This window comes from Oncorhynchus mykiss, chromosome 5 (genome assembly GCF_057628025.1).
Source record: "Oncorhynchus mykiss isolate SJ-2025 chromosome 5, ASM5762802v1, whole genome shotgun sequence".
NCBI lineage: Eukaryota > Metazoa > Chordata > Actinopteri > Salmoniformes > Salmonidae > Oncorhynchus > Oncorhynchus mykiss.
In genome coordinates, this window is record NC_143026.1 from 83,374,311 (window position 1) to 83,399,798 (window position 25,488).

Below are 25,488 nucleotides of genomic sequence, written 5' to 3' on the forward strand. Positions count from 1 at the left end.
CCTCCTCATTTCTTCACTTCTCCATTTCCCTCTATCTCTCTTCCTCCCCATTTCTTCACCTCTTCATTTCCCTCTCCTCTCTTCCTCCCCATTTATTCCCTCTCTATTGCCCTCTGTCTCTCTACCTCCCCATTTCTTCACCTCTCCATTGCACACTCTCTTTTCCTCCCCATTTCTTCATCTCACCATTGCTCTCTGTCTCTCTTCTTCTCTCTCCCCACTCTTCCACCCCTCTCTCTTCTCTCCTCTCCCTCTTCCACCACTCTGTCCCACCTCTCCCCCTCTCTCGTCTATCCCGCTCTTCTCTCCCTCTCCCCCTCCTCCCCCCTCTTCTTCCCTCCCTCTCCCTCTACCCCTCTCCCTCATCTCTCCAGGAGAACCACTGTAGGCGTATAAAGATTCTGGGGGACTGTTACTACTGTGTGTCAGGTCTGACCCAACCCAAGGCAGACCATGCACACTGTTGTGTAGAGATGGGCCTGGACATGATCGACACTATCACGTGAGTCTGCACTGACCACACACACACACACTCACACACATGCACACAAACACAGTGAGCATACACGGACCGCACACTGTCATGCAAAATTATTTTCAGGATACGCAAATCATACACACACAAACGCGCACATGCGCACGCACACACACACACACACACACACACACACACACACACACACACACTCAGAGAGACATAGTGTCACAGTGTTGATCCCATACTCCAGAATGAGAAGCAGAGCAGAGCATTTCTGCTGTCGTGTTGTTTTCCTTTCTTTCTGTTGAGCGGATGGATGTCAATGCTGGAGCTCATTATCACCCAGGACAAGTGTTGCCATACACTCTCTCCTCACCTCGCTCATACACACTCCTCTCTCATCCCTTGCTCAAACACACTCCTCCCTCCTCCCTTGCTCATAAATTGTCCTCTCTCCTCACCTCGCTCATTCACACTCCTCTCTCCTCCCTTGCTCATACATTGTCCTCTCTCCTCACCTCGCTCATTCACACTCCTCTCTCCTCCCTTGCTCATTCACTGTCCTCTCTCCTCACCTCGCTCATACACACTCCTCTCTTCTTCCTCCCTAATACACATTCCTCCCTCCTCCCTTGCTCATAAATTGCCCTCTCTCCTCCCTCGCTCATTCACACTCATCTCTCCTCCCCTGCTCATACATTGTCCTCTCTCCTCACCTCGCTCATACACACTCCTCTCTCCTCCCTCCCTCATACACATTCCTCCCTCCTCCCTTGCTCATAAATTGTCCTCTCTCCTCACCTCGCTCATACACACTCCTCTCTCCTTCCTCCCTAATACACATTCCTCCCTCCTCCCTTGCTCATAAATTGTCCTCTCTCCTCCCTCCCTCATACACATTCCTCTCTCCTCCCTTGCTCATACATTGTCCTCTCTCCTCACCTCGCTCATACACACTCCTCTCTCCTCCCTCCCTCATACACACTCCTCTCTCCTCCCTCCCTCATACACATTCCTCTCTCCTCCCTTGCTCATACATTGTCCTCTCTCCTCACCTCGCTCATACACACTCCTCTCTCCTCCCTCCCTCATACACATTCCTCCCTCCTCCCTTGGTCATAAATTGTCCTCTCTCCTCACCTTGCTCATTCACACTCCTCTCTCCTCCCTCCCTCATACACACTCCTCTCTCCTCCCTTGCTCATACATTGTCCTCTCTCCTCACCTCGCTCATACACACTCCTCTCTCCTCACCTCGCTCATACACACTACTCCTTTCTCTCTCTATTCCATATGGTCCTCTCTTTCTCTTTCTATTATGGTCCTCTCTTTCTCTCTCTATTCCTTATGGTCCTCTCTTTTTCTCTCTATTCCATATGGTCCTCTCTTTCTCTCTCAATTCCTTATGGTCCTCTCTTTCTCTCTCTATTCCTTATGGTCCTCTCTTTCTCTCTCTATTCCATATGGTCCTCTCTTTCTCTCTCTATTCCATATGGTCCTCTCTTTCTCTCTCTATTCCATATGGTCCTCTCTTTCTCTCTCTATTCCTTATGGTCCTCTCTTTCTCTCTCTATTCCATATGGTCCTCTCTTTCTCTCTCTATTCCATATGGTCCTCTCTTTCTCTCTCTATTCCATAAGGTCCTCTCTTTCTCTCTCTATTCCATATGGTCCTCTCTTTCTCTCTCTATTCCATATGGTCCTCTCTTTCTCTCTCTATTCCATATGGTCCTCTCTTTCTCTCTCTATTCCATATGGTCCTCTCTTTCTCTCTCTATTCCATATGGTCCTCTCTTTCTCTCTCTATTCCATATGGTCCTCTCTTTCTCTCTCTATTCCATATGGTCCTCTCTTTCTCTCTCTATTCCATATGGTCCTCTCTTTCTCTCTCTATTCCGTATGGTCCTCTCTTTCTCTCGCTTCTTGAATTATCCACTCTCTCCCCCTAGATTCCCCTTCTCTCCCTCTATATATACTCATGTGGAGGAAAGGAGAGACTGTGGTGGAAATAGTCCCACTTTATCTCCTCAAAACCATACCACTAAGACACGCACACACACACACACACACACACACACACACACACACACACACACACACAGGTAGGTATCAGCTCTACAAATCAAATCAAATTTTATTGGTCACATACACATGGTTAGAAGATGTTATGTGTGTAGCGAAATGCTTGTTCTTCTACTTCCGACATTGCATCAATATCCAACATCTAATCTAACAATTCCCCCACAACTACCTAATACACACAAATCTAAATAAAAGGAATGGAATAAGGATACAGTTGAAGTCGGAAGTTTACATACACCTTAGCCAAATACATTTAAACTCAGTGTTTCACAATTCCTGACATTTAATCCGAGTAACAATTCCCTGTCTTAGCTCAGTTAGGATCACCACTTTATTTTAAGAATGTGAAATGTCAGAATAATAGTAGAGAGGATTATTTATTTCAGCTTTTATTTCTTTCATCACATTCTCAGTGGGTCAGAAGTTTACATACACTCACTTAGTATTTGGTAGCATTGCCTTTAAATTATTTAACTTGGGTCAAATGTTTCGGGTAGCCTTCCACAAGCTTCCCACAATAAGTTGGGTGAATTTTGGCCTATTCCTCCTGACAGAGCTGGTGTAACTGAGTCAGGTTTGTAGGCCTTCTTGCTCGCACACACTTTTTCAGTTCTGCCCACAAATGTTCTAATGGATTGAGGTCAGAGCTTTGTGATGGCAACTCCAATACCTTGACTTTGTTGTCCTTAATCCATTTTGCCACAACTTTGGAAGTATGCTTGGGGTCAATGTCCATTTGGAAGACCAATTTGCAACCAAGATTTAACTTCCTGACTGATGTCTTGAGATGTTGCTTCAGTATATCCACATAATTTCCCTACCTCATGATGCCAATCCCTCCTGCAGCAAAGCACCCACACAACATGATGCTGCCATCCCTGTGCTTCACGGTTGGAATGCTGTTCTTTGGCTTGCAAGCCTCCCCCTTTCGCCTCCAAACATAACGATGGTCATTATGGCCAAACAGTTCTATTTTTGTTTCATCAGACCAGAGGAGGACATTTCTCCAAAAAAGTACGATCTTTGTCCCCATGTGCAGTTGCAAACCATAGTCTGGCTTTATTATGGCGGTTTTGGAGCAGTGGCTTCTTCCTGGCTGAGCAGCCTTTCAGGTTAAGTCGATATAGGACGTGTTTTACTGTGGATATGGATACGTTCGTGCCTGTTTACTCCAGCATCTTCACTGATTCACTTCACTTCGCTGATTTCTTTTGATTTTCCCATGATGTCAAGCAAAGAGGCACTGAGTTTGAAGGTAGGCCTTGAAAACCATCCAAACGTACACCTCCAATTGACTCAAATTATGTCAATTAGCCTGTCAGAAGCTTCTAAAGCCATGCCATAATTTTCTAGAATTTTCCAAGCTGTTTAAAGGCACAGTCAACTTAGTATATGTAAACTTCTGACCCACTGGAATTGTGATACAGTGAATCATAAGTTAAATAATCTGTCTGTAAACAATTGTTGGAAAAATTACTTGTGTTATGCACAAAGTAATGTCCTAACCGACTTGCCAAAACTATAGTTTGTTAACATGACATTTCTGGAGTGGTTGAAAAATGAGGTTTATTGACTCCAACCTAAATGTATGTAAACTTCTGACTTCAACTGTATATCATAAAAATATATGGATGAGCAATAGAAGGTATTAAATACAGTATATACACAAGAGATGAGTAATGCAATGTATTTAAACATTATTAAAGGGGCATTATTAAAGTGGCTAGTGATTCATTTATTCAATTGGCCAATGATTTCAAGTCTGTATGCAGGCAGCAGCCTCTCTGTTTTAGTGATGGCTGTTAAACAGGCTGATGGCCTTGAGATAGGAGCTGTTTTTTAGTCTCTTGGTCCCAGCTTTGATGCACCTGTATTGACCTCTCCTTCTTGATGATAGCGTGGTGAACAGGCAGTGGCTCGGGTGGTTGTTGTCCTTAATGATATTTTTGGCCTTCCTGTGACATCGGGTGCTGTAGGTGTCCTGGAGGCCGGGTAGTTTGCCTCCGGTGATGCGTTGTGCAGACCACACCACCGTCTGGAGAGCCTTGCGGTTGTGTTCGGTGCAGTTGCCGTACCAAGCGGTGATACAGCCTGACAGGATGCTCTCAATTCTGCATCTGTCAAGGTTTGTAAGGGTTTTAGGTGACAAGCCACATTTCTTCAGCCTCCTGAGGTTGAAGAGGCACTGTTATGTCTTCTTCACCACACTGTCTGTGTGGGTGGACCATTTCAGTTTGTCCGTGAAGTGTATGCCGAGGAATTTAAGACTTTCCACCTTCTCCACTGCTGTCCCATCGATGTGGATAAGGGAGTGCTCCCTTTGCTGTTTCCTGAAGTCCACGATTTTCTCCTTTGTTTTGTTGACGTTGAGTGAGAATGTTGTTTTCCTGACACCACACTCCGAGTTCCCTCACCTCCTCCCTGTAGGCTGTCTTGTCATTGTAGGTAATCAAGCCTACTACTGTTGTGTCGTCTGCAAACTTGATGATGGAGTTGGAGGCCTGCATGTCCATGCAGTCATGGGTGAACAGGGAGTACAGGAGGGGGCTGAGCACACACCCTTGTGGGGCCCCAGTGTGGAGCATCGGCAAAGTGGAGATGTTGTTTCCTACCTTCACCACCTGGGGGCGGCCTGTCAGCAAGTCCAGGACCCAATTGCACAGGGTGGGGTTGAGACCCAGGGCCTTAAGCTTAATGATGAGCTTGGAGGGTAGTATGTTGTTGAATGCTGAGCTATTGTCAATGAACAGCTTTCTTCGATAGGTATTCCTCTTGTCCAGATGAGATAGGGCAGTATGCAATGTGAAGGCATTTGCATAGTCTGTGGATCTATTGGGGTGGTAAGTAAATTGAAGTGGTTCTAGGGTGACAGGTAAGGTGGAGGTGATATGATCCTTGACTAGTATTTCAAAACACTTCATGATGCCAGAAGTGAGTGCTACGGGGCGATAGTCATTTGGTTTAGTTTCCTTTGCCTTCTTGGGTACAGGAACAATGGTAGCCATCTTGAAGCATGTGGGAACAGCAGACTGGGATAGGGAGAGATTGAATATGTCCGTAAACACACCAGCCAGCTGGTCTGCACATGCTCTGATGACGCGGCTAGGGATGCTGTCTGGGCCCGCAGTCTTGCGAGGGTTAACACCTTTGAATGTCTTACTTACGTTGGCCACGGAGAAGGAGAGCCCACAGTCCTTGGTAGCGGGCCCCGTCGGTCGCACTGTATTATCCTCAAAGCGGGCAAAGAAGGTGTTTAGTTTGACTGGAAACAAGACGTCGGTGTCCGTGACGTGGCTGGTTTTCCTTTTGTGGTTTTCCTTTTATGTCTGTAGACCCTGTCTAATATGTCTCGTGTCTGAGCCGTTGAATTGCGACTCCACTTTGTCTCTGTACTGACATTTCACTTCTTTGATTGCCTTGCGGAGGGAATAACTACACTGCTGGTATTCGGCCATAATCCCAGTCACCTTACGATGGTTAAATGCGGCGCTTTCAGTTTTGCGTGAATGCCTCCATCTCTCCACGGTTTCTGGTTAGGGTAGGTTTTAATAGTCACAGTAGGTACAGCATCTCCTATACACTTCCTTATAAACTCACTCACTGAATCAATGTATGCGTCTATGTTATTCTCTGATGCTACCCGGAACATATCCCAGTCCGCGTGATCAAAACAATCTTGAAGCATGGATTCCGATTGGTCAGACCAGCGTTGAATAGTCCTTAGCACGGGTACATCCTCTTTTGAGTTTCTGCTAATAGGAAGGCAGGAGCAAAAGGGAGTCGTGGTCAGATTTGCAGAAAGGAGTGCAGGGGAGGGCCTTGGAGTAGCAGTGATCCACTCTTAGAATTAGTGGTGACTCGAGGAACCCCTGAGATCCTCAAGGAACAACTGGAGTTCCTCAAGGAACCATTGCCATTGGTAAATTGTTCAAATCTGCACCTTTGGTTTATTTAACCAGGCTAGACCTGATTAGCGGCAAAAGGCGGTGGGGGAAGTGGCTGGGATAAAAAAAAAAAAAGACAAAAAAAGTAAGACAAAATGGACAACACAGACAAAAGACAACAGCACAAATTCAGTAGCAAACAAACAGTGGATATGTGTGTGTGTTTCCTTACATAAGGCAGCGCAAGCTAGTAGCTAGAAATAATTGCTTTTCTTTTCATCTTTTTGTCCTTTGAACTCCTCCAGGTCCTGGACTTTTAGGTTGGCTTGGAGGGAATTCCAAGACTAGGGGGCTGAAATGACCTTTTTAGAAGCTTGGTTCTCATTTTTGGGACTCTTAAAACAAGATTGAGACTGGTGTATTATCATCACATGTTAAGGTTGAACACTGACAGTATTGTAGCTTAAATTATGCTTACAGAGGTGAATAAATTCCTTAAGTGTCCATGTAAATCCCAAAGTAAATCCCAAATCCCAAAATAGTAACCATTTTTATTCATTTATGTAATTAGCAATGTTAATATTATTATTATATTAGAATATGTAGTGATGGGACAATTCATGCCGGGGCACTGATGCTCCGATTCAGTTTTCAAAGCACTACTGATTGAACCATAGACATTGAAACCAGTTGACAGTGATAGCGCTGACGTCATCATGTATTCCAATGGAAAACTCCTTATGGCGCATGAAACCGGAAGTATTTCAATTTGGAGTGCCAAGGATCATGAAAATAGCCGTAACTAGCAAAGGATCATGGTCAATGTATTCATTTCAATCCTGCCTGAGAGAGTCAGCCAGGAGCCTCTTCGTAGCATGCCGGCCCGTCATTGGTCTGTGTCAGCAAGTAGTGCTGTGTGATGACAAATGTAGTAGTCAGAATGGATCATTATTTAATGAAATATCTCGATTTGTTGTGAACTTAAAAATGATTCCCCATAGGGATCGAAATTTAGCATAATAAACCAATTTTAGGGCCTAAAACGATCATCTAAAAAAAAATTATTTGGCTGTTCTGGTGATCATAATTTAGATACGCTTTATAGGGCAGATCAGGGCTTTTGGCACCGCTAGGTTGTTACGCAGTAGCCGACCAGCAGAGCTTGTGACGCTGGGGTCCTGGATTCGACACAACGTAACGATGCTTGTATCGAAGAAACAATACCACGTGATGATGATGTTAAAAGCTTCGAATGTCACACTACATATCTGTCAATTGTCGGAACTTGGAAGAACGAATGCCGTCCCCTGCTGGAAGCTTTTTGTTTTTATCTAGATATTTCACCTTCTTAGCAGAGGAATATATTCTGAAATCTTAGCATTGTTTTTTATTTCTCAAACAGTGATTGTAAATGTAAACAACTCTGGTAGTTGCTTTTGATAATTATCACATTTTGTTAATATGTAAAAGTGAGTTAAAAAAGTTGAAGTCAACCCAAAGAAAAGTAGTTACCATGTGATAAATTACATACAGAGCTTTGTTTGGACCCTCAGTGGATCCCACTGTGGTTTCCAAAACATCGACCTCTGCTGTCAGACATTACTTACAGACTTAGTCTATGTCGTGACGTTGTATTAGTTAATGTGACGACTGTTGCTCATCAAATGATTACAAGTTTCTAATTGCGTGATTAACTGAATCAAGCAATTATTAACTCATTAACCTGGGGCACCATGGGAAAACTAGTTTTTATTGAGTTTCTATTTCCCAAATTAACTTAAAGAATATCAGAATATTGATTTTACAACAGCCGCAAATGAACCAGTTGCCTCTACCAATCTCGTTCTGAACGTGGTAGAGCCCGTGAATCTGCACAGACCCGTGTCTCACCAATGAGTTCGTACCAAACCAATCTTAGTTGAATATTTATTTACTAGAAATCTAAAATGATGATAAAAGATACACATAGACAAAACACATTATAGGCTATTGATTAGAACTTAGTATAACAGGGCCAACACACTATGACGCGTGTTACCCGCGTGAAAAAGAAAGTACACAAGAAAAATATACATTTGGGTGAATTTGTCAGCTATGCTATTCTAACCCTAGCCTTGACCCAAACTGCCGCTCTTATGGGTCAGAATATAATGATGTAATTACGTGGGGATGATCTCCGAGGATTCTCTGCGTAGGCCTTCGGCTGTTCGATGACGCACTACTCCGGCGCACCTCCCTGCTCGTCCTCCCGGTGTCAGTGTCCTTTTTGGCTTAGGAGTCTGTTTCCTCACCCCTTTCTCTGGAAGGGGTCTTCTGAGGACAGACAGCTCTGTAGCTCAGAGCTCACAGCGTTGGAATGAAACAGTGCAGATACCATGATTTGATGGGAGATGGAGGCTAGGTGGTTCGACTTGAATTCACCCTCTTAGACACAGCTACTCATCCGTAGCTTGGGTAGAAAAGGATTTCTTTGTCCTCAAACTTGCGTTGCGTTCTGGGTTCATTGACTTTTTAGACCTTGCTGCAGCTTGGGTCACGTAGTCTCCTTGTAAATTCTATACTCACAGGTTTTATACCCTTGGGTCAGAAGTGGGCGTAGCCGCCTTTAGGGCAATTCTCTAGGAGTACCAAGTTAATGAGGCAAGGTCCAGATTTTACTCAAATCCAATTTTAGACAACTAACTTCACATTTCATCTTTACCAAAACATTCTCTTTGATTTGGACATTTTCCACACAACGTACAATGTATAAACATCAAACATATACTAGGAAAACTCTTCACATTACAATGTTTTCGTAATAACGTCATCTATTAACCTTTAATAACAAAACAAAAATGACATACATTTTCATATTCCATCTATCGTCATGACCACCGTTGTGGCTGACGGAAACCATTGTTCCAAATTCCCTTTATTTAATGTTTAATGTTCTGAGGCTGGTTCTCCATAGTAACACGACAAAAGGAATTTGTCTGTGGCCTAAGTTTTACCAGGGGCCTGAGGGGTCATAAAACCCCCACATCTTCAGACCCCTAGATCTCTCCTCCTCTGTTGGGGTTGAGCGATAATCTGTAGGGTTGTGGTCTCCTGTAACCTGACCCGATCAGGACAGTCATGACAGAGTGCACACTCAGGGCCGTACCCGTTAACAAGCATACCACTTGTTAGTTTAAGATTTTAAAGTGAACAAAATGTATATTCTGATGATATAAAGCGGTCTACAACAATGCTTTAGGCTAGAAGCAGGCTGTACATTTCACGAGGCTTCTATCTCTTCCTAGGTCTGTGGTGGAGGCTACAGAGGTGGATCTGAACATGCGTGTGGGTCTGCACACGGGCCGTGTACTCTGTGGGGTTCTGGGACTCCGGAAGTGGCAGTATGATGTCTGGTCCAATGATGTCACTCTGGCCAATGTGATGGAGGCAGGAGGACTGCCTGGGTATGTATGACTTCTGGAAACTATGTCTGAGTCCTAATTGGCTCCCTATTCCCTATATGCAGTAGTGCACTATTTTTGACCAGAGCCCATGAATAGCCCATATATAGGGAGTAAGGTGTCATTTGGGAAATGCCACATATTGATGACATGGAATGTTTTGTCAAGCTCTTTTGGGGAAGAATTGTCTCGCTATTGAAAGAAAGCCTTGTATCTCCAAAACTATTTCTGAACAATCACAAAACTACAGAAGCTATTTTTAATGCATTTTATTGGTCCCAGAGTCGTGAAATGTTGAGTGTACAAAAAGGGGAGTGCTTTCAATTCGATGCAATTAAAGTCTTTTTTATTTTATTTTATTTAACCTTATTTTTAACTAGGCAAGTCAGTTAATAAGAACAAATTCTTATTTGCAATGACGGCCTACACCGGCCAAACCCGGACGATGCTGGGCCAATTGTGCGCCGCCTTATGGGACTCCCAGTCACGGCTGGTTGTGATACAGCCTGGATTTGAATCAGGGTGTCTGTAGTGACGCCTAAAGCACTGAGATGCAGTGCCTTAGACTGCTGTGTCACTCAGGAGCCAAGTAAACAAGAACCAGCTAATGAGCAGAGATAGCAGGGTAGGGATCCATTTAATTCCAATCTCAGTGTGCTCAGTAGATGAACTGAAATGTAATGAATGATTAATGATCTATCTCAAACCTGGAAGAGATGAAAACAGTTTCTGATTCTCCTTTAATGAATTACATATCCATAATTACTCCCCCCACCTCTCTCTCTCCCCACTTTCCCTGTATACCCCTTCCTTCTCATGCCTCTCTCTCTCTCTCTCTCTCTCTCCTCTTTCAGTAAGGTCCACATAACCAGGACTACTCTAGAGTGTTTGAATGGAGACTATGAGGTGGAGCCTGGCTTTGGCCATGATCGACATACCTTCCTACAGAAACACAACATTGAGACCTTCTTCATAGTACCCTCCCACAGGCGAAAGGTACACAACCACACACACACACACACACACACACACACACACACACACACACACACACACACATTCCAATAACCGTATATACACAAACACACAACCACAACAATCTTATATTGTACCCTCCAACAGACTTAAGGTACACAGTGACTCATACTGTTTTCATCCAAAATGGCACCCTATTCCCTTTATAGTGCACCGGGGTCCATATCCTGGTCCCGCCACTTACACTAGTCCAACATCTCCTGTGCTCCACCCAGAACATAATGCAGTGGCTGGTCACCCCTTATGTGTGATTTGGTTATGGGTTGCCCAGATTAGTCAACTTCAACTTCCTTTGCACCATTCTGTTAAATAGTCTGTATTTAGTTGTTGTACCTGAAACACTTAATAACCACAAGAGGTCTAACGTATCATCTAGAGCAGGCAGACACACACACACACACACACACACACACACACACACACACACACACTGCTTGATCTGTCTCATCTTTTCTTCCTCAGGAAGTGTTAGGACTGATAGTCCTGATGTGATCATTTTATCTCTCTCTCTTCCTCTCACATAACACTACCAGTTATTAGACTCTATCACATAACACTACCAGTTATTAGACTCTATATCACATAACACTACCAGTTATTAGACTCTATCACATAACACTACCAGTTATTAGACTCTATCACATAACACTACCAGTTATTAGACTCTATCACATAACACTACCAGTTAATAGACTCTATCACATAACACTACCAGTTATTAGACTCTATCACATAACACTACCAGTTATTAGACTCTATCACATAACACTACCAGTTATTAGACTAAATCACATAACACTACCAGTTATTAGACTCTATCACATAACACTACCAGTTATTAGACTCTATATCACATAACACTACCAGTTATTAGACTCTATCACATAACACTACCAGTTATTAGACTCTATCACATAACACTACCAGTTATTAGACTCTATCACATAACACTACCAGTTAATAGACTCTATCACATAACACTACCAGTTATTAGACTCTATCACATAACACTACCAGTTATTAGACTAAATCACATAACACTACCAGTTATTAGACTCTATCACATAACACTACCAGTTATTAGACTCTATCACATAACACTACCAGTTATTAGACTCTATCACTTAACACTACCAGTTATTAGACTCTATCACATAACACTACCAGTTATTAGACTCTATCACATAACACTACCAGTTATTAGACTCTATCACATAACTCTACCAGTTATTAGACTCTATCACATAACACTACCAGTTATTAGACTCTATCACATAACACTACCAGTTATTAGACTCTATATCACATAACACTACCAGTTATTAGACTCTCTATCACATAACACTACCAGTTATTATACTCTATCACATAACACTACCAGTTATTAGACTCTATATCACATAACACTACCAGTTATTAGACTCTCTATCACATAACACTACCAGTTATTATACTCTATCACATAACACTACCAGTTATTAGACTCTATCACACAACACTACCAGTTAATAGGCTCTTTTATAGAGTTTATATTATAAAGGCTGAAGATCTTTCTCTAGTACTTAAACATCTCTCTCCCCCTGCTTTACCCCCTCCACTCTCTCCCTCCCCCACTCCTTCCCTCCCTCCCCCTCTTTCCCACCTCCCTCTCCCTTTCCCTCTCTCTCCCCCACCCCTTTCTCTCTGCCTGCTCCCTCTATTCCCCCTCTCTCCCCCTCTCCCTCTCTCTCCCTTCTCTCCTCAGATCTTCCCAGGGTTGATCCTGTCGGATATCAAGCCAGCCAAGAAGATGAAGTTTAAGACAGTGTGCTACCTGCTGGTTCAGCTCATGCACTGTAGGAAGATGTTCAAGGCGGAGATCCCCTTCTCTAACGTCATGACCTGCGACGACGATGACAAGGTGTGTGTGTGTGTGTGTGTGGGTGTTGTGTGTGTATTCGTATTTCTGGGAAATAATATGTCTGAGAGCTAAAAGCCTTTTAACGGGTTTTTATGTCCAGCTGTGAAATCCTGCTCGGTTTCCTAATCCTGAAGACACACACACACACACACACACACACACACACACACACACACACACACACACACACACACTAATCTGTATCACTCCTATAAGTGCCAACACACTCATTCCCAGAGTAAGTTACAGAAACTTGGTTAAAACCAAGGCAACAGATATCATTGCTAACTCTAACACCAAAACAAACCGCTATATTATAGGGTGGGTGTGTGTTGAAAACTGTGACTCAGTGATGACTCAGTGTGTTATGATTGGTGTGTGTGTGGAGGCATCATTTCTCTGTCAGGAATAGCCCTGTAACTGTGTAATCCTCTAATAACTGTCGGGGCTTTGTCTGGCTTTAGAATTCACTGTAGAGCTCACTGCTAATGCTAGCGTTATGACACCCAAAAGTATTACGTTGTAGAACTCATTGCTAATGCTAGCATTATGACACTCAATAATATTACATTGTTCAACGGGTGGGTCTAATCATGGACGCTGATTGGTTCAAATCAGCCGGTGTCTATTCCACAAGTTACCACCGGCTAAAGCTCTGTTCCAATCCACTGTCTCATCAGCCCAGCCAGACAATTTATACATTTGATCTCCATTGTAAAAAGCATCTAGACATTATCTCCCATTTCTTTTAGATTAGCAATTGGTTTTCAATAGCGGAGAGCTGTATAAAACTTGTGGTCTGTCTCTCTGATATTTGCAAAATTGTTTCAATATTTAAATAATAATAATGTACGTGTAGGGGTCGGGAGTCGGGACGAGACAGACAGGCAGACAGCTTTTCTCAGCCAGTCAAAATCATAATTTTTAAGAACATATACAAAGAAATAGAAAACAGGTCAAACGAAACGAAATGTAGCTACTTTGCGGTCTTTCCAGCTTCAGTTTGAAGTGATTGTCTTAGCTGTGTTTGTGTTGTGTTATTTGTGTTGGTGTTGTGTTAGCTGTGTTTCCACAGTCTCACCATTTGATACACTAACAAGGGCATTACCAATTGAAGGGAATGTTATTCTTACCAATACAGTTGTTATACACTCAGTGGCCAGTTTATTAGTGGTTCCAGTGGGCACTCAATCACAGACACTGGACAATTGAGGAGTGGAAAAACATTGCCTGGTCCGACGAATCCTGGTTCCTGTTGCGTCATGCTGATGGCAGAGTCAGAATTTGTCTTAAGTCCATGGACCCATCCTGTCTGGTGTCAATGGTGTGGGGAATTTTTTCCTTCAAGCTGTTCTGGGGGCAAAGGGGGTTCCGACCCGGTACTATATGGGTATACCTAATAAACTGGCCGCTGAGTGTATGTTTCCTATATGTTTCCTGTATGCCATGATTCATTATTTATTCCAATAACTGTTTGCGACTAAACTATATAAGCTGTAGGACCTACAGTATAAGAACTCATTAAACCTTGGAATGAACATTTGTATAAAGGTGGAACGGCCACTTCCAGGTTCTCCTGTGGATGGGGTTCAAGTCCTTGTGACTCTGATGCTGTCCTAATATTAGCACATTGTCCTCTGTCCCGCGTCCCTGACAGAGGCGTGCGTTGCGGACGGCATCGGAGAAGGTGCGTAGCCGGACGTCGTTCTCGGGCTCCGTGCAGCACCCGCCTGGTACACGGGTTAACCGCTACATTGGCCGGCTAATCGAGGCTCGTCAGACAGACTCACAGACCACCGACCTCAACTTCATCACACTCACCTACAGGAACACAGACAGGGAACGCAGGGTATGTAGAGTACACACACACATACACACACACACACACACTGTAAAAATCTGCCTTCTCACTGTCTTTCTTTCTCAGTGTGTGGGTGGCAAAGAAGGGGCATGCTTCGTGACTCCCTTCATCTTCTCTCTCTTTCGCTCTCTCACTCTTTCTCCCCCCCCCTCTCTCTCTCTCTTTCTCTGTTTCTCGCTCTCTCTTTTCTTCTCTCCCTCTCTCTCTCTCTCTCTCTCTCTCTCTCTTTCTCTCTTTCGCTCTCCTCTCTCTTACTCTTTATTTTTCTCTCCCCCTTCCCCTCTCCTCTCTCTCTCCCACGCCTGTCATCTTTGGTTGTGGGGTTTAAAGTGATCCACCCACACTCTCAGGAGGGGGTACTGCTAATGATTTGGGAGCCTCTGAGCCACATGCGCCCGCCGGATGACTTTCTCCTTCGTGTGAGTGGGAGTCTGACACAAAGACCCAGAGAACAGAACAACTGTGATTGTGTGTATATGTATGTGTGTATGTTTGTGTGTGTGTCTGTGTGAGTGCGTTGCGTGTGTGCCTGCGTGAGTGTGTTGCGTGTGTGCCTGCGTGAGTGCGTTGCGTGTGTGCCTGTGTGAGTGTGTTGCGTGTGTGCCTGTGTGAGTGCGTTGCGCGTGTGCCTGTGTGAGTGCGTTGCGTGTGTGCCTGTGTGAGTGCGTGTGTGCCTGTGTGAGTGCGTTGCGTGTCTGCCTGTGTGAGTGCGTTGCGTGTGTGCCTGTGTGAGAGCGTGTGTCTGTGTGAGTGCGTGTGTGCCTGTGTGAGTGCGTGTGTGCCTGTGTGAGTGCGTTGCGTGTGTGCCTGTGTGAGTGCGTTGCGTGTGTGCCTGCGTGAGTGCCTGTGTGAGTGCGTTGCATGTGTGCCTGTGTGAGTGTGTTGCGTGTGTGCCTGTGTGAGTGCGTTGCGTGTGTGCCTGTGTGAGTGCGTGTGTGCCTGTGTGAGTGCGTGTGTGCCTGTGTGAGTGCGTGTGTGCCTGCGTGAGTGCGTTGCGTGTGTGCCTGCGTGAGTGCGTTGCGTGTGTGCCTGTGTGAGTGCGTTGCGTGTGTGCCTGTGTGTGCCTGTGTGAGTGCGTTGCGTGTGTCTGTGTGAGTGCATGTGTGCCTGTGTGAGTGCGTGTGTACCTGTGTGAGTGCGTGTGTGCCTGCGTGAGTGCGTTGCGTGTGTGCCTGCGTGAGTGCGTTGCGTGTGTGCCTGTGTGAGTGCGTGTGTGCCTGTGTGAGTGCGTTGCGTGTGTGCCTTTGTGAGTGCGTGTGTACCTGTGTGAGTGCGTGTGTACCTGTGTGAGTGCGTGTGTACCTGTGTGAGTGCGTGTGTGAGTGCGTGTGTGCCTGTGTGAGTGCGTGTGTACCTGTGTGAGTGCGTGTGTGCCTGCGTGAGTGCGTGTGTGCCTGCGTGAGTGCGTGTGTGCCTGCGTGAGTGCGTTGCGTGTGTGCCTGTGTGAGTGCGTATGTGCAGGGTTGGGTAGGTTACTTTCTACATGTAACTTTTTGATTACTTTCCCATTAACAGGTATTAGAAGAAGACAAAGATAATCTAAATGTAACTTTTTGATTACTTTCCCATTAACAGGTATTAGAAGAAGACAAAGATAATCTAAATGTAACTTTTTGATTACTTTCCCATTAACAGGTATTAGAAGAAACAAATATAATCTATTAAACACATTTGCTGTGTCACCATAGTGGTTTCTGACTTGGGGTCAGACTCGCTCAGGTGGAAGAAATGTAAACTTGCATCTTTTTTTCAATGCTGAATTGAATGTCATTGAGAAAACAGAAAGGTGTTGTAATGTATTTTTTCACAAGAAGTAATCATCTAGAGGTCATCTAATTTTTCAAAACTATCTAATCTGATTACAATTTTGTTGACGGTACACACTAAAAACAAATGTTGCCAAATAAGGGTTCTTTGGCTTGTAACCATAGCGGAATCCTTTTTGGTGCTATATGGAACCTTTTCTTGAAGGTTCTATAAACAACCATGCTGTTAAGCTTCTAAATGGACCCTGTATGGTGCTATACAGAACCTTAAGGTAAAGAACCATTAAAAAACTGTTCCGATATCATTACAACCCTTTTACAGAGCCTTCAGAAAGTATTCACGCCCCTTGACTTTTTCCACATTTTGTTCTGTTACAAAGTCATATTAAAATGGATTTAGTTGTCATTTTTGGTAAATGTACACTAAATCCTCTGTAATGTCGAAATGGAAGAAAATTTCCAAAAATGTATCACATTTATGGAAAATGAAACACTTTCTGGGTAAGTCTCTAAGAGCTTTGCACACCTGGATTGTACAATATTTGCACATTATTTATTTTTTTATTCTTCAAGCTCTGTCAAGTTGGTTGTTGTTCATTGCTAGACAGCCATTTTCAAGTCTTGCCCTAGATTTTCAAGCCGATTTAAGTCAAAACTGTTACTAGGCCACTCAGGAACATTCAATGTCATCTTGGTAAATCATTGGTTCGAAACTACAGAACAGTACAAAACAAGAGAACACACATGGTTAATGTTCTGAAAAATATAATATATATATTGGTCATATTGGTCATGGCTCTCGAGTGGCGCAGTAGTCTAAGGAACTGCAGTCCCTGATCTGACTGTGATTAGAGCGATGTTGATGTTGTGCTGTGATGCCAGCAGATTCCAGACTGCATTTGCCGATCGCCCTTCATCTTCATTCATCAGTGAGCTTGAATAGTCTCACTGGAAATTGAATACAATGTAAAAAATGATGACCAGCAGGGTCAAATAATCTAAACAGTCGTTATAGAGGGTGCAACCAGTCAGCACCTTAGGAATAAATGCCAGTTGGCTTTTCATAGCCGAGCATTCAGAGGTCAAGACAGCAAGTGAGAGAGAGAGAGAGAGAGAGAATATCGAAACACACACAGTAACGCGTGTTAATGAGTTCCGAGAGCCGATCTGTTATCCAACGATTAGATTAATATCCCGGCTACTGTAGGTGGGAAAATCCCCCCCAACAAGCAATAGCCTCCCCCGTGTGGTCAACTATTTTAGCACCATTTCGCGCTGATCTGAGACAATGAAGATTACTTAATAAACATATACATTTTATTCACCCTGCATTATAATATATAATTGTAAAAACGCCCCTTAGATAGGAATTTAGAATCCTCTAATTTACTTAGATCTACTTACTGTACAAGGACATTTTATGGATCTGCCAGTATTTCCATTTAGAGATTCCGGTAAAGAAATGTGTATGTAGAGGGGTAACATTCTTCCCCAGTTCTCTTACCATTGTGTACAGTTGTATGATAAGCCTACCAGTTGGTGTGACTGTAATGTTAATTCTCTTGAGAGGAGTTTTGCTCTTCACTATCACAATATGAAACACTTTCAAATGCATTCAGGAAGGAAATCTCTTTAGCCGACATGTTGCTGTTCATCTGATGAAGGATTGACTCGATCTATAAGCCCAGGACGACAGTAAAATGGGCAATAAGATACACTGCAAGAAAGGGAACACAGGACCCTGTCTTTCAAAGATAATTTGTAAAATTCCAAATAACTTCACAGATCTTCATTGTAAAAGGGTTTAAAACACTGTTTCCCATGCTTGTTAAATGAACCATAAACAATTCATTAACATGCATCTGTGGAACGGTCGTTAAGACACTAACAGCTTACAGACGGTAGGCAATTAAGGTCACAGTTATGAAAACTTAGGACACTAAGGAGGCCTTTCTACTGACTCTGAAAAACACCAAAAGAAAGATGCCCAGGGTCCCTGCTCATCTGCGTGAACGTGCCTTAGGCATGCTGCAAGGAGGCATGAGGACTATTGCAATGTCCGTACTGTGAGACGCCTAAGACAGAGCTACAGGGAGACAGGACGGACAGCTGATCATCCTCGCAGTGGCAGACCACGTGTAACAACACCTGCGCAAGATCGGTGCATCCGAACATCACACCAGGTACAGTGTACAGGTACAGAATGGCAACAACAACTGTCCGAGTTACACCAGGAACGCACAATCCCTCCATCAGTGCTCAGACTGTCTGCAATAGGCTGAGAGAGGCTGGACTGAGGGCTTGTAGGCCTGTTGTAAGGCCCCCCCCCTTTGTTCAGGGACACATTATTCAATTTCTGTTAGTAACATCTCTGTGAAACTTGTTCAGTTTATGTCTCAGTTGTTGAATCTTGTAATGTTCATACAAATATTTACATATGTTAAGTTTGCTGAAAATAAACACAGTTGACAGTGAGAGGACATTTATTTTTTTGCTGAGTTTACATACCCGTAGAAAATGGTTGCAGGTCGGAGGGCCATCTAACAAGTGCAGATCGGAGGGCCATCAAGCGAAACAGACCAATGAAGCACGGGTAAACGGTAGGTGTATCTGTGACTCTCTGAGGACTTGGGTAGGGTAGGGGGCCCACTCCCTCCACTTCTCCCTTCCCTTGGCGCGGGTTCTGGGCTGGGAGGGATGGTAGGGTGGCTTTGGCTCTCGCCCGAGCTCGGATCCCCGCGTCTCCACGTGGCCTGGGCTGCACCATCCAAAGTGTAATTAATAACTTCACCTTGCTCGAAGGGATATTCAGTGACTGTTTTTTATATATTTACCAATCTACTAATAGGTGTCCTTCTTTGCGAAAGATTGGAAAACCTCCCTGGTCTTTATGGTTGAATCTGTGCTTGAAATTCACTGCTCAACTGAGTGACCTTACAGATCATCATATGTGTGGGGTACAGACATGGGGTGGTCATTTAAAAATCATGTTAAACACTATTCTTGCACACAGTGAGTCCATGCAACTTATGTGACTTGTTAAACATGATTTTACTCCTAAACTTATTTAGGCTTGCCATAACAAGAGGGTTGAATACTTATTGACTCAACACATTGCAGCTTTTCATTCATTGTTAGATTATAAACATTTCTAAAAACATATTTCTACTTAGACATGTGATATATGGTGTATTGTGTGTAGATCAGTGACACAGAATCTAAATGTAATCCATTTTAAATTCAGGCTGTAATACAACAGAACATGGAACAAGTCAAGTGGTGTGAATACTTTCTGAAGGCACTTCAGGGTTCTTTATAGCACCTTTATGGAGAATGGTTCTACAAAGAATATTTTTCAATTTCAAAGATTCTTTGTAGAACCATGCAGGGATTTTCTTCCAGTTTAATAGCCATATTACACTAATGACACTGTCACTCATGGTTGCACAAAAAGACCTGTGCGCCCCAAACACCCCAAATATTCTGATTAGCCGCAGCCCCTACATTTTAAATAATTTATCACTAAAGGAAATAAAAAAAATGTGAATTGTAAAGAACCATTAAAGGGCTCGAAGGGTTCTTTCGGTCAGTATGGTTCCACATAGACTGACTGTCCTTTGGCTACAGTGTTTACATAATTGTTACATTTGTTTAACTGCAACTCATATTTTGCCCCACCTCTCTCTCTCTCTCTCGCTCTCTTGTTCTCTCTCTTTCTCTCTCTCTCTGTAGATTGCCTGACATTTAAAAGATCAATCTCATCTCTGGAATCAATGAAAAACAGTTTCGGATGCTTCTTTAATTAATTACATGTCAGTAATCACTACTCTCTCTCTCTTCACCCCTCTCTCTCTCGCTCTCTCTCGCACTCTCTCTCTCTCACTCTCTCTCACTCTCTCTCTCTCTCTCTCTCGCTCTCTCTCTCGCTCTCGCTCTCGCTCTCGCTCTCGCTCTCGCTCTCTCTCTCTCCAGTATAACCAGGAGTATGATGATAATTTCATCAGTGCAGTGATTGTCTCTCTGGTCCTCGCTGCACTCTTTGGCCTTATCTATCTTCTGATGATACCACAGTACGTACGTACACACACGCTTGTTCGCTCGCACACACACACGCACGTAGGCACACACACACACACAAACACGCACACACATACACACACACACACACACACACACACACACACACAAAGCAGTATTGGATGTTTATCCAGGTCCCCAGGACGCTAGGAGATGCCTTCAATCCCATCCACTAGGGGCAACGGTGAGCACTATTACCATCAAGTAGGCTCTATTGTTGCAATGTATACCAAAACGTTGGTACTTTTTCAATACTAGAGCATGAAAAAACGATTCGGTACTAGAATTTTTGTTGCTTTCGTTCTGTTGCTGCTGGGTTTCCCCCGCTCAACCGTTTCCCCTGTGTATCAACAATGTTCCACCACCAAAGGACATCCAGCCAACTTGACACAACTGTGAGATGTAAGATCTTTTTGTGTTATTTAATGATGTTTTTCTTCATTTAGAAAATGTATTGATTATAGAACAGAAGGTATTCTATTTGTTTTTGTTGTTGTTCTACCAGTTATCAACACATTATTATTACAATGTTCTATGTAAAAAAAAAAGTGGAATTCCATTAGTTATTCTGTGACTTCAGCTAATACGCTTATTTTTTTTGGCGTGGTATCGTTTTGGTATTGAATATAGTTTTGGTGTCAAGTATGGTGATAGTAAACCTGGTACTGGTATCGAAGTCAACATGTTGGTATCGTGACAACACTAGTAGGCTCACGGCTTGCTAGAACTCCGGCTCTAAGGGTTCAGTCCCAGTGGCACGCTGGGCTTTTAACCCTATCAAAACGTTAATCAATCAAAACCCTATCTCAACTTAACCAATCAGAAGGAATGACTCAATTTAACTGTCAAAACTCAACGTTTATCCCCCTCCCTGGACAAACGTTGAATACCGAAGCCAGACCTTGATATCTTGTTGCGCACACACATAAACACACACACAAACATAAACACACACACGAACACACACACAAAGAGACATCTCGAAAGAAACAAGACATTGAAGTTGATAAGTCACTACATACTTATCTCTCTCTCTATGTATCTATCTCTCTCTCTCCCTCTCTCTCTATCTATCTATCTCTCTCTCTCTCTCTCTCTCTCTCTCTTTATCTATCTATCTCTCTCTATATCTATCTCTCTCTCCCTCTCTATATCTCTCTCTTTATCTATCTCTCTATATATCTATCTCTCTCTCCCTCTCTATATCTCTCTATCTCTCTCTCTCTTTATCTATCTCTCTCTATATCTATCTCTCTCTCCCTCTCTATATCTCTCTCTCTCTATATATATATATCTCTCTCTCTCTCTCTCTATATATATATATATATTTATCTCCCTCTCTCTCTATCTCTCTCTCTCTCTCTCTCCCTCTCTCTCTCTCTCTCTCTCTCTCTCTCTCACTCTCTCTCTCTCTATATATATATATATATCTCTCTCTTCCTCCCTCTCTCTCTCTCTATATATATATATATCTATCTCTCTCTCTCTCACTCTCTCTCTCTCGCTCTCTCTTTCTCTCTAGGGGACTGTTGGTGCTGCTGTTGCTGGTGATGTGTTTGTTCTTCCATGTGGTCTGTGTGATGTATCTTTACATCACAAGTGTTCAGGTAGGGAAGTCTGCCTACCTAGTGCTAGTCTACCTATTTGGGAACCCTTTAGTTGACACCCAGCGTCATAACACGTTATGACATGGTCATAACCATGTCATAATATGTCAGAACAGCTGACATAACGTGTCATACATAACCTGTTATAATATGGTCATAGCACTGTAATGACGTATATATTTAGACCATTATTTTATGGCTGGTTATGACATCTTTATAAGAGTGTCAAAACCCACAAAACCTACCACATAAGGAAAGACATTCCATTACACCATAGCCTACGCATCAATAGTATGTTTGTTATATATAAAAAATGAAATTGACCATGTTAAATTATCATTGTAATTGAGCACACACTAATGTCAGACATGCACCTACCCCAGTGCTCTGTTGCTGATGACTGGGATGAACGCAGGAGCATATTTCAGGAGCAGGACAAGACACCCTCTTTGTGACTGATGACTGATATAAAGACATGTATGTGATAGGCCTATCTGGCTTATATGATTATGATGGTCATAAAAGCTCTTTTTTTTGTAGGTGTCATAACCAGCCATAAAATAATGCAATATATGTCACAACAGGTGTAAATATATTGGTCATATTATGACAAGTTATGTCAGCTGTTATGACATATGTGTCATATGTGACTGTGTCATAACGTGTTATGATGCTGGGTGTCAAGTAAAGTGTTACCAACAAAACACAGGGTCATACCTATAGGCCCTGCTTTAAAGTAGCGCACTAAATAGGGAATAGTCTCCCTCTCCTCCTCTATAGTAGTGTGGTGTCTGTGGAGTGGACTTACTGCCCGTCCCCCTCCAGTAATTTTACTCCTCTCACAGAGAGAGACTCGTTCTCTTTTCAGACTCTGTTCTCTTTTCCGCTCCCCAGTAATGACAAGATGCATAAAACTATCATTGAGATAAACTGGTACTTCAACTCCTCGTTCTCCATCTCCCTCTCCTCGGTTTAGTGTTTTCCAGGGTGTCTCACCATTCAGATCCGAACAGCGCTCTGTGTGTTTCTAGTCCTGTTGACCTACTCTGTCACCCAAGCATGTGTGGTAAGTGTGTGTTTAGAAGTCATCATGTACGTTTGAAATCTGGCCACTCTAAGGCATGCTTTAAAACGCAGGTTAGCTCCACTATTAGAGCTCCTTTCCCCTCATAATCTCTCCCTCTCTTTTTAACCCGTCTCCTTCCCCTTTTACCCCTCACCCTTTTCCTACCTCCTCCAGGTGAGCTGTTTACCCTGGGTCTGGATTATGGGAGGTAACTCTAGTAGCAGCTCCGTGGAGACTGTTTCCATGGACACACCGAGCGAGCCAGGGCCAATGAACAGTACGGTAGCGGAGGGGGTGTGTCCGAACGTTTCCTACGCTCTCCTCTCCTGCGTGGCCGGAACTCTCACCGTCATCCCTTACCTCCGCGTCTCCTCGCTACCTAAGATACTCCTGCTCTTCCTTCTCTCGGTCCTTTACACCGTTGCCATGGAGACCAGCGGGTACCGCATCGCCGTGGGGTAAGGGGGCGGGGGCTCGGGTGAGGGGGTGAGAGGAGTGTGGTTCGATATGGGCAGGGTATGCTTTATCGGTAAGTTTGGTAAGCGTGTGTTTTAATGCAGTGTGTGTGTGTGTGTGTGTGTGTGTGTGTGTGTGTGTGTGTGTGTGTGTGTGTGTAGGGGAGGTTTGCTCCACCCTCGGCGGTATGATCCAGTGCTGGGTCTCCTGTTGTTTACTGTAGCTCTGGCTCTACACTGTAGACAACTGGACCTCAAACTACGCCTAGACTACCTGTGGGCCACTCAGGTGAGTGTTTGTGTGTGTATTTGCGTATATGTGTGTCTGTGAGTCATTAGTGTTTGTGAGTCATTACCCCCCTCTAGTGATGAGGAAAAGCTATTACAGAGGAAATAGACTACTTTGTGAGCTCCAAGTGAAAACCAAGCCCCCCTTTTGGATATCGCTACAAACTAAAGGACTATCACTCTTTCATTCTGTCTGTATCTAGGTGTGTTGGTTATTTTTTGGTTGAAACCCAAATGGCACCCTATCCCTATGTAGTGCACTACTTTTGACCAGAGCCATATAAGGAATAGGTTGCCATACTATACTAATACATGTATTGCATCAGTGATAGTGATGTACGGCTACCTTGTTTTTGTTTCCATGTATTTTGTGCAGGCAGAGGAGGAGAGAGGCGACATGGAGAAGGTGAAGTTGGACAACAAGAGGATCTTGTTCAATCTCCTACCTGCACACGTTGCGCAGCACTTCCTCATGTCCAACCCCCGCAACATGGTGAGTCTCACCCCCGTTCCCCTCTCTCCCTGTCTCCCTGCATCTCGTCCCCCTATTCCCCCGTCCCCCGTCCCCCTTATGCCTTGTCCCCCCGTTCCCCCGCACCTCATTCCCCTGTTCCCCCTACGCCTCGTCCCACTGTTCCGCCTGCCCCACCTGTGCCTTGTCCCCCAGTTCCCCCTGTGCTTCGTCCCCCTGTCCCTGCCATTCCCTGCTGGATCATCTCCCGTTTGGGTAGTGGTGCATTTGAGTAGCCGGCTGGTGTGATCATGTCATTTTGAGGTCATGTTTGGGTTGAAGTGTGATCTGACCGCATCATGGCGTGGTCATGTTTTGATGTTGCCTGAGAGCTTTTGAACAGTAAATGTTAAGAATTGCCTCTTTTACCTCCAAGGTTGTATGGTCATTGTGGTTTGGTTGTGGTGGTTGATATTTGTTTGAGATTTGATTTTGGTTTGGTTGTGGTTGTTTGTTTGTGATTTGGTTGCGGTTTGTTTGGGTTTGGTCAAGGTGTGATGTGACAGGTTCTCCGTCGTTGTGTCTGCTGATTGATCAATATCCGTTCTAATGATGTCTGTTCCACTCCCAGGACCCTCCCACTCCCCCTCTCAGGAAGAGGAAGTGATTAAATCAAACATCCTGTAGACTTCCCAACCAGGACACGTATATTCCCGTCACTGACTTTTTTGTAAACAGTGGAACCAGGAAGTGACCTTGGGATAGTTGTTACAGGGGTGGTGGAACAGGTTCTAGAGCAAGGATAGAGAAAGGATATTTTTTTACATAGGGTTAACAGTACAGGTCCTGCAGTGGTCTGTCATATTGGTACAGTGTGTTGATGGCCATAGGGATACCGGGAACAGCGGTCACCCTTAAACCCTGGAATGTTGTAGAATGGTTACATCTCTCGATCCCATGTATCCCTATGTCCATCAATGCACTGTACCAATATGCCAGGGCTCTGTAGGACCTGTTCTGCCACCCCTGTAACAACTGTCCCAGGACCAGTGTAATAGCCCTATCTAGCTCTGGTTGCCTGTCTACCTCTATTCTAGGA

General features: G+C 43.9%; 1 protein-coding gene across 1 annotated transcript; it reads left to right on the plus strand.

Annotated features, from left to right (window-relative positions):
- Nucleotides 1–379: 379 nt before the first annotated feature.
- Nucleotides 380–25,056, plus strand: LOC110523017 (adenylate cyclase type 1-like). Its single transcript, XM_036979070.2, has 12 exons — nucleotides 380–502; nucleotides 9,728–9,886; nucleotides 10,738–10,879; nucleotides 12,663–12,818; nucleotides 14,476–14,667; nucleotides 15,030–15,157; nucleotides 22,045–22,129; nucleotides 23,106–23,195; nucleotides 23,370–23,653; nucleotides 23,813–23,939; nucleotides 24,315–24,431; nucleotides 25,021–25,056. The coding sequence occupies exons 1-12, from the start codon at nucleotides 474–476 to the stop codon at nucleotides 25,054–25,056; spliced, it is 1,545 nt and encodes a 514-aa protein (XP_036834965.2). The 5' UTR covers nucleotides 380–473.
- Nucleotides 25,057–25,488: the final 432 nt, after the last annotated feature.